Raw genomic sequence first — 10,232 nt, forward strand, 5'->3', positions numbered from 1 at the left:
CCAAGATAACTTTTCATGAGATATTCTGTCTTTATAAAGTCCTCTGGCACAGATGAAGATTTGAGATGAAGATTCTAATTCTTCCACACAAATGAGGATTTGTTCTTCGTCTTAAGATATGTTCTTTGTCTTCGTCTTCGATGAAGAACAAACCTGAATAGATTTGTGTTCTTTCAACCCAAAAACAAGTGCGCAAAAAAAAAAAAAAAAAAAAAAAAAAAAAAAAAACCCACAAAAAGGACCATAAATTCCTTCTCACTTCTAAATTATCCATTTTTTAAAAAACACAATCCCAAACAATTCATTCTCTACTTTCTTTCTTTTCTTTTTTTTCTTTTTTGTCATTGTCTTAAACACACCCTAAGACTAGACAGAATACTACAAACCTACGAGGCCACGACGTGTGAGTGAACGCGTGCTGTGGAGTTATGTCATGCCCGCAAGAATACCCTCCTCATGAATCTACAACCCTCACACATCTAGAATTACAAATAATTGTTTCTCCTCTTAAAATAACAAGTCTTAATGTTTATTACTCCGTCTTTATCTTCATTTAATGATTCTCCTTTATATTATGTTTTTGAATTATTTTCTCTTAATGATTCTCCTTTATATTACTCCGTCTTTATCTTCACTTCCTCTTTGAATCAACGAAGATGATGAGTATTATGAAAGATAATTTAAGATAATGATTTAACAAAATAATTCAAAAACATAATATAAAGGAGAATCATTTAGTGAAGATAAAGACGGAGTAATAAACATTCTTACTTGTTATATTGATTCAAAGAGGAAGTAGATACAAGATTCAAAGCCTTGATGCAGAGGTTGAAGATACAAGGAAAGAAAAGGAAAGGAAAGATAATATTGAATACAAAGGATAGAAAGGTTAAGGACGATAGGCACTCAGGTTCTCTTAGAATACCTCTCAAACGGTTTCTGCCTTCTAACATATCATTACAATTTGCTGATTATTATATTGATTCTTGATTTTTAATTCTTCTTTTTTCATCAAGATTTATTATACATGTATTTGTAAAATTATTTTGCTGTATGATATTATTATCATCACTAGGACTAACTTTTTTAAGAGGAGTAACTAATTGTGATTCTTTATGTATAATACTTAATGATTCATTAAGAGTATATTCTTTATGAATAATTTCATTAGGTAAAAGATTTTTATCAAAATTATTTTGTTGTATAATATTATTCATATTTTTATTATCATCATTAAGACTTGTTATTTTAAGAGGAGAAACAATTATTTGTAATTCTAGATGTGTGAGGGTTGTAGATTTATGAGGAGGGCTAAAAGAAAAGGAAAACTACAAATATGAATAGTAATAAATATTCTGCATATCTTTTTAAACAGTAAAAGTAACAATAATTCAATATTCCGCATGTCTTCTGAATAGTAAGGCAGCAATAATTCTGAGTCTTTGGCTGCAATAATTATGAGTCTTCTGAGCAGCATTTGTCTTTTGTGTCGGCTGATACAGTAAAGCTGATAATGATTCATAAAGTCTTTGTCTTTTACGTCGGCTGATACAGTAAAACTGATAATGATTCATAAAGTCTGGTTCATAAAGTCTTCATCTTCATAAATGCTTCTTAAAAGTCTTCCTGTCATCATTCTGTCATAATGTATCTTCACGAAGTCTTCATGCCATAATGCTTCTTCATATAATACAATTCTGTCCGTTAATCGTCACTATAATAATCATCATATAAATCATAATCATGATCAGTGAAAGTAGGTCGCCATTCATCTCCTGGATAATCACATATGAATGTATCATGCCCCCATTCATTACAGTATGTGCAATATTCTAATCGTTCTGTACCATCTGAGTCTAATGCAATACTTTTATCTATAATATCTATAGGACTCATATCTGTCTGATTTTCCCATCTCTCATTCTGGTAACTATATTTGCTTTGACGAAGAAGCAATCTAAAATAAAGAAAAATTTGAAAAGACTGATAGGGGTTTATTTTATTTTATTCGTTCTTAGAAAGATATTTGCAGTGGGAACATGATGAATAATGTATTGTAGGAAATTTATGTCCTTTCCAATCACTTAGAATACTTTCTATGTACCCAATTATGCTGCACATAATTTCGATCACCTGAATTCTAGCGGGAACAAAAAAAAAAATGAAAAAATAAAAAGAAGAAGAAATTCCTTGCATTTTGGCCAGAATTACCACCCAATAAGCTTTGGAAACTTCTCTCCAATAAACCAGAAATACCAGTTCGATAACAAATACAAATATAAGCACTTCAACTTCCATTATAGAACTAGAAACCATTTTATGATGCAATAATCATAGAGCTCATAAACTGTCAACACAAACACAGATTGGTTTAAAATGTGGAAATTGATCTAGATCACCCCTATATGTTCCACAAAATTTCAGAACAAATCTTGGAGATTTTATAGGAACTGTTATCATATTCGAAAACAAAAAATTCGAGAGGAAGTTGTAGCAGCCACATTGAGTGCAATGTACCTTTTTATGCATCCTTACATGTATCAAAAGCAATTTGATACTGGCCCTCAATTACAGCTTGCACATGAAAGAGACTTCCCATTACTGGGATTCAGTAATAAGATCATAAACATGTTGATGTTCAAATATCGAAAAGCACAGCCAAATAAGATAATGAGGTGGGCTTATGAACCAAGCAGCTTCTTCCATCTGGCATATCCTAAGACAAGCAGGAAAAGCAATACACAACCTGCTGAAGAGCCTCCAACAAAGAACCCAAATATCCCGTTCTTCTTGTACAATGTACAAGGGATGTTCATACCAAACAGCCCAGCTATCAAAGTTTCAGCAGCAATAGCAAATGATGCAATGGTCAATGTCAACTGAAGTTGAATAAGTTCGTTCCGCTGGTTGTCAAGTTGGATGTTAACATAATCTTCTGTGTCATCAATATACTCTCGAACCTGTAAACCCAATAGAAAATATGAGAGCTCCAGTAAATTTCAAAGAGATGAGCCATGCCTAATTTGCAGTTAAATTGACTAAGAACATCCCTAATGGCTTAGCCATTTTGCATTTTTAGCTAAAATAGCTAATGAAAATGCCAAAAAGTACCTCCATCCGATTATGCAAAACAAGATGCAAAATGCATTCATAAACAATGTCACACCACTGCACCACATGCATAACACTGTTCATGAACACAATTATTTTAATCAATTTCTCCTAGCTGAAATGTCGATCTCCTCCATAGCCTCCAGAAGCCCCGATTTGTGAGAAACCCATAATCACATTTTGCCATATTTTTTCATTCTTCCCACACTAGTTCCAAGTGATGGACTGAACTGAACATGTGGTAGTATATCTGGTACCCTCTAGTTGAATTTTTGCCAAAATTTTCTCTATGCTTTTATATATATATATATATAAATAATTCATTTCATTGAAAAGCGCAACCCTAGTACACATGATGAATACAAAGATAAGACCCTACTAAAGGTGAAAAGAAGAAGAAAACTCCACACAGGATTTTCTCTATGCTGTCAGCAATATTGAGCCACAGGCCCACAATAGGTGTGATACATTGATACCCAGATGCTATTTTCTCGATTTCTATCTAAAGTTTTGATGCATGAATTGATCGTTTAGGACCATTCTGGTTCTGGGTTTTTGACCTACCTGTGTTTCACTAGTGGGTTTGGTTTATTTTGTCTTTTTGTGCTCTTCACTGATTGCATTTTGTAAATGAAGAAGAAGGGCAATTTGCGATTTCGGTGCTGCTCCGTTGGTGATGGTTGCATTTCTCTGTGATTTTCTGTGATGAGTTCTCTTTGATGGTTCTCTGCGATTTGCATCTCTGTGATTTCTCTATAATGGGTTCTATTCTTGAGGTGGGGATTTTCTAATCACTGTTCTCTCTTTGCCCTGTTCTCTCTCCCTCTTCCCTTGCTAGACTAGAGGCCGATTGGGTGATTGTTGTTTACGGCCGATTGGGTGATTGGATGATAGGGTGATTTCCAGTGATGATTGTGGTTTGGTTTGCTGTGATGATTGTGGTTTGGTTTGCTGTGATAATTGGATGAATGGGTGATTTTCAGTGATGGTGGAGAGCAGTGTGGTGTTTATGCTGCTGGCAAATGGGTGTGAAAAATTTGTGTTTTTGGTAGCAATGGGTTTTTAACCATAATGGATAAAAAAAATTTAAAAATCTTATTTTAATAAAATAGAGAAGAAATTTAGATAAGCTGTTTGGATGCAGGTTTTAAAAAGTGGTTAACTAGGTTTAGATAGAAATTTAGATAAACCACTGTAAATGCTCTAACAAACTGTCAATAAGGTTTCCATACGTCCCCTTTTATACTGACTTCTTAGCATCAGTGTAGCTGCCCACTATAGAATCATTTTGTACAACTCGCCAAATAAATGCAACATGCTCTGCTGAAAACCCCTAGTATTTCAAAATATTTTGAGACCCCTACTATGCCATCAAAATAATCATAATTACCTTTTATTTAGGCCTAAAAGTTTCTTTTTGGCCACAAAAGTACCATTAAAACATCCCCCTTTTGACCAATCACATGCTACTATCTTTCCCCAAATAAGAATAATATGAAAACTCATTTGACCATCTTAAAAACAATACCTAAAGATGAAGCAAAATGAGCAATCATTTTTAATGTCAAGATGGGGGGCAATTCATTAGCAATCATTAGGAGATAAATTGGTCCGTTAACAGATAGGTATCTAATGGGATAACAAATATTTTCAGAAACATTCTTGTTCAATTTGAATTGTTTCCAAATTAGATTTTTGGATGGCCCCAATGATTCAGTTAACTCCAAATTGGCCCAGATTGAAACCTCACAAGCTCTGAAACCATCCAAATATCCAAACAAATTTGAAGGCTCACAATACATAACAGGTGAGCTTTGCCTATAAGACTAAATTTTTCCATCAGCCACTATATCAAATTGAACTTATTTGTGTGACAAAGCATGTCTTTACTATTGCCTAATAATAGGATGATTTAACCAGCAAATGTTGCTAATGAAACATTTGCAAAGACTTAAATCTAGAGTACCAAGTTTAAAAGAATAATACTTACAGACAATATCTTGTTTCGAGTTCCATCTAGCTGCATAAAATAAGCTTCAAGCAACATCTCCAGATCCTCTACATCATTCTCAGCCTGAAAGTTGCTAGTCACCAAACTTCCGCTCCTGGCAGAACTAAGTCGATGAAGATGGGGGGAAGCGGTAACTATGCTATTTGAAGCAGCAACTCCCAGTAAAGCCTCAGATTGTTGATTCTGGATCCACTTCCTCGTCAGGTATAAATGTGCCATATCTTCATTGTCATCTAATAGATGTTCAATTTCATCCCTTACCTGACATTAGACGGATATGTTCTCCTCATTATAGATAATGTAATGCATAAATGATGGAAGACAGAAAACATCATAAACACCTGTATGGAGAAATATACTAGTTTCAAGTATAAATATGATTCCTGGCAGAGAAATAGAATAGATAACATATATATATGAAGAGAGAGAGAGAGGGCATAACATTTTTTATTTCTCACGGCATCTTAAGTTTCAATAATTTGTTTATTCTCATAAAAACTGAATGTTAATCAACAAACTAGACATCTTCCAAAAATTAACGAGACTAATCTCAAATAATATTGTGCAGGCAAAACTTTTACTTCAGTGTGCTCCAGTCTTAAACCCCAAGCCCCAAAAGAAAAAAAAGAAAAAAAAAAGTATGTACTTATTTTTAAGGGGTAATTACATCTTCCCCCCATCAACTACCAGTCATTGTCAACATGCCCCCATGAACTGACACCTCGACCAAAAGAAAGCATCCAACTACCAACTTTACACATTTTGCCCCTTTCCGTCAAGGAATTCCGTTAACTTGGACGAAATATTCCATTTTTGAGCGTTAATTTTGGTTTAAAGACAAAATGCCCTCCAACAGTAATTAATAAAATAAATATTAAAATTAATATCTTTAAAAAAGTTGAGGGCATTTATGTCTTTTTACGAATTAAACTGACAGAAGATGGCAAAGTGTGTAAAGTTGGTAGTTGGATGCTCTCTTTTGGTCGAGGTGTCAGTTCATGGGGGTATGTTGACAATGGCTGGTAGTTGATGGGGGAAAAAAGTAATTACCCCTATTTTTAAATTTACATATTTATAAAATTTTGGACCTTCTTTTTAGTTCCGTTTACATCCCATCTCCTGAAACACAAATAAGGTAAATCTTTATTGTTGTTTACAATAAATGAAACAAAGAAACTTGTATATATGGCATCTCTCTCTCTCTCTCTCTCACACACACACACACACAAATAGTCTATAAGGAGAGGAGAATTATAACTAAAAACACACAAAATACACAGGCCTAAGCAAGAAAGAAAGAAAAACCATTTACCCAATAAATATATTCCTAAGAAACAACTTATTGAAAAAGAAAAAAAAACCCTATCCTAAGAAACTTATTAGAGCCTAAGGAGTGAAAGAGTCAACCAAAAGATGTATGTCTTGAATCCCATCAAATGCCACTGAGCAGCTGTGTGAAATGAATGCATATTAGTGTAAGAGGGAAGAAAACAGGTGCCTCAAGTTCAACAAATAAAGGAGCAAGACCAGCAGTTTTAGTGATCATGATTAGTAATTCATTTTACAAGAGTATTAACAATAACGAAGAACAACCAAGTCTGACAGGTCATTCCACTCCAAATCCATAAAAACCTAATCCAACATGCATCATCAAACACAAAATCCAAATGCCCGAATGAGGTCCAATCATTTTCATTTTCTCTTATATAAAAAAAAAAAAAACAATATGTTATAAGACAGGTCATAAGTTATTTTTATTTGTTCTCATACGAATGGTTAGACTAATGTTAATTAAGAGCTATATATGATTGATCGATGAGTAATGTTATATACTACATTTTTATCCCACAACTATCTCACAATGATGATGTGGCAATATCAACCCTTGGTTTTTTTTTGTTTTTTTTTTGTTTTTTAACAAAGAGTGATCTAATGGTTGGTTAGGATTGACACATCAGTATTGTGGGATAAAAATATAGTTTCTAGAATTACTCTTGATTGATAGAAGAATTGAAGGCTTTTGCTCTTACAATAGAGGTTATGGCAGCATTTTCAAGAGAATCTTGACTTTTTATTATCAAGAATGGTTTGCTTAGGCTTCCAAGTTCACTTAAGAACTATACAGTTTAGTTGTTGCTTAACTCATTACCCAAGAAAAAGCATTCTAGGTTTTTGAGAACAAAGTATGATTCCAGGTGTCAGACTCCTTAATGGCATCAGTAAAGAAATCAAGGGGCAGAATAAATCCCAATTCTCTTCCCCTCCTGAATATTCACCTTTATCATTAGGTGACAATACATATTACGCAACCAGAAGAGTGAAGTAAAAAGGTACAAGAAACAACAGAAGAATGAAGTAACATTCATCAAGCATACCTTTTGCACACGTGCAAGTAAGCGGGTAAGATTACTCTTCAGAGTCCTCACATGTTCAAGATTCTTGGTGCTAACATTCCTGGCTAGTTCATCCAACACAGGGTAAGCAGTTCTCTCGAGGTCTGCCACACTGGAATCCAAATATGTACACACAACCTCTAATGCAATCTCCAGGACCTGAAACTCGAAAGGAAGCTCATACTGCAAACCTTCCGTGGCTTCTGGAACAGGTAGCCATTGTCTCCCTGTTGAAACATGCATTTCGTTATCTTGTTCATCCATGTGGCCCGCTCCCTGGAATGGGCTTTTATGAGGAATTTGTTGCCTTAGCTGATCCACAAAAGGAAGAACCTCCTGGCGGAGAGGTTCAAGCAACAGCACTTCTTCAGCTGTAACTATAGCCTTTATAAACTCTAAATTGACAACCATGGCTTTCTCCCTGGCTGCAAACAAAGAGAGGAGAATTTAGTTTGTTTTTTCATCAAGAGTCAACCACTAAAAAGGTCAGCAGCAACCAAGAAAGGCACGACCGCTCCAATATAATTTTGATGTAAATAACACAAGGGCTTGTCAGTTTAGTGGCACAAATTTTCGTTAAAAACATCTAAAAAGCAAAGAAGTTGCAAGATTGCATCAGACATTCTTCATATTGAGCAAGAAGATAGATGCTGATGTTAAGTAATTGATTAAAGTTTGTTCTAGCATTCATCCTGGTAACACGAGTAGTTGCATCATGGAAGTCAGTCATCTGAACAAGGATATGTACATAACCAAAGCCTTCCTACACAAGTATTACCCATCCACATAAGGAAACTTGTCTGCACACTTGCACCAAGTTGTGGGCTAAAAAATGGCAAGCAGACCGCCAACCAACATCCATCAAACAACATAGACAACTTCATCCAACATGTCCAGTGCATCTACAAGCCTCTCCATTTGCTTTCAAAACGATGATCAACAATACCCAAAGACAAAGCCCCATAAATCCTTGTACACACAAAGCTGCACTCTCAAATTTTATAAAAGATAAGAATTTAAAAAAAAAAAGGTTAAATCTTAAACCACTATTCTTCCATTTCTTTGATGCTACCACAAGTATTCCATTTCTAGCTAGAATTATTTCAAACCCACAAATTAACATAACAAGTTAATAATAAACAAACAAATAAAAAGATAAATAAATCAAATTGGTAAAATTCTTACCAAGGATACTGGAGGAGTGAGAGAAGACAGGGCCAAGAATCCTCAAATCCCTAGCGGGAATAGCTGCGCGCCGAACGATGGCGCTCTTGTCGCACTCCACCAGCTCCGACCGCCCCGACCGGTCGAACCTCATCCACAGCTTCGCCCCCCCAGTCTTCTTCTTCCCCTTCCCCACACCCCCTCCTCCTCCTCCAGCCATCAAGCTGTTGTTGTTGTTGTTGTTCTGAGGCGAACTGGATCCTCCGATCAGCGGCGTTAACACGGGCGGTGGAGACGTAGCCGGCCTCCTCAAGCGAGGCCACCCGGTCGTCCGTGAAGAAGAGCCGGGCTTTTTGCCCATAATTTGGTAAGACTATTTCTCCTTCTCTTTGTCTCTCTCCCTGCGCGATAGATATATGTATGGTTTTTGCGGATTGGGTTTGTGGGGATTTAGGAAGTCATGGACATGGCCGGGCTGGCCTGAGACTCCGCCTCTGTTTCGTCTTCTTCTTCGTCGTCTTCTACTTCGTCGTCTTCCACTTCTGCCATAAACGCCTGCCCTGGCTGATGATTTCACACCTTTCTTAGAAAAGGGAAATCCTACGCTTTACAAAATATTTTAAGAAAAATGTATACAATAGAAGAGGCCGTAACTGCCCTGTTATTTTATAGAGTAGAATAATGCAATCTCCCCGACCTTTAATTTGTTATTATTATTTTTTTTGAAAAAGAGGAAATCCCATTAATCACTCCCATATGATAACAAATTACAATCAAACTGAGACAAAGCTCAGAAAACCATCAGAAACCATCAAACTGAGACAAAGCTCAGAACATTACAGGGACTCACATTATAGGTACCCCGTTACAGTTTCAGTTACCCTAAAAACACAGATTATACTAACAATTGCTACGAATAAGCCTAGCCAACAGAAAAGTGCCTCTGCGATAACATAGAAACTGCTACTTGCGCTATGGCCGACAAATTTTAACATTACTAGTAAACTTGTCATGAGTGGCGGATTCAACATCAAGTTAGCGAGTTAGTGTTGTTAAGAGGTCTGACTCATTTAATTAGATAGGTCAGATTAGAGTTAATTTATATAATTTTATACTTATGTCTTGACATGCGACATTTAAGAATGACAATTTTTTACACAACCATAAATTTGATTTAAACTCAACATGAAATTATCAGGTTGGGATTGAGGAGGTCTGACGAGTTTAATTAAATGGGTTGAGTTAGTATTGACTTATATAATATTGTATTCATGCCTCAACATGACTCGAACTCGATACGCGAACACGAATTGCCACCCCTATCCAGCTGTTAGTTGGAACTGTTATGTCAGGATTGTGTAATAGTTGTTGGATAAAAATATTACTTCTGGTATTACTCTATTTTATTTTATCTTACTTATTTTGTTTTATTTCGGGTAAATTACATTTTCCCTCCAAAACCATAACATTGCACTTACACTTCTAAAATATTTTATTGATATTATTATTTTTTGTAAATTACACTCCTAAACTTTAACTATAATAACCCACCT

General features: G+C 35.4%; 1 protein-coding gene across 1 annotated transcript; it reads right to left on the bottom strand.

The window, feature by feature from the left end:
• Positions 1-2,418: 2,418 nt before the first annotated feature.
• LOC133881786 (magnesium transporter MRS2-4) lies at positions 2,419-9,313 on the bottom strand. Its single transcript, XM_062320820.1, has 4 exons — positions 8,701-9,313; positions 7,498-7,940; positions 5,102-5,383; positions 2,419-2,960 (listed from the first exon to the last, which is right to left on the bottom strand). Exons 1-4 carry the CDS (start codon positions 9,038-9,040, stop codon positions 2,682-2,684), a joined length of 1,344 nt encoding a protein of 447 aa, XP_062176804.1. The 5' UTR covers positions 9,041-9,313; the 3' UTR covers positions 2,419-2,681.
• Between the last annotated feature and the right edge of the window lie 919 nt (positions 9,314-10,232).

The sequence above is a fragment of the Alnus glutinosa genome, chromosome 11 (assembly GCF_958979055.1).
Source record: "Alnus glutinosa chromosome 11, dhAlnGlut1.1, whole genome shotgun sequence".
Classification (NCBI taxonomy): Eukaryota; Viridiplantae; Streptophyta; class Magnoliopsida; order Fagales; family Betulaceae; genus Alnus; species Alnus glutinosa.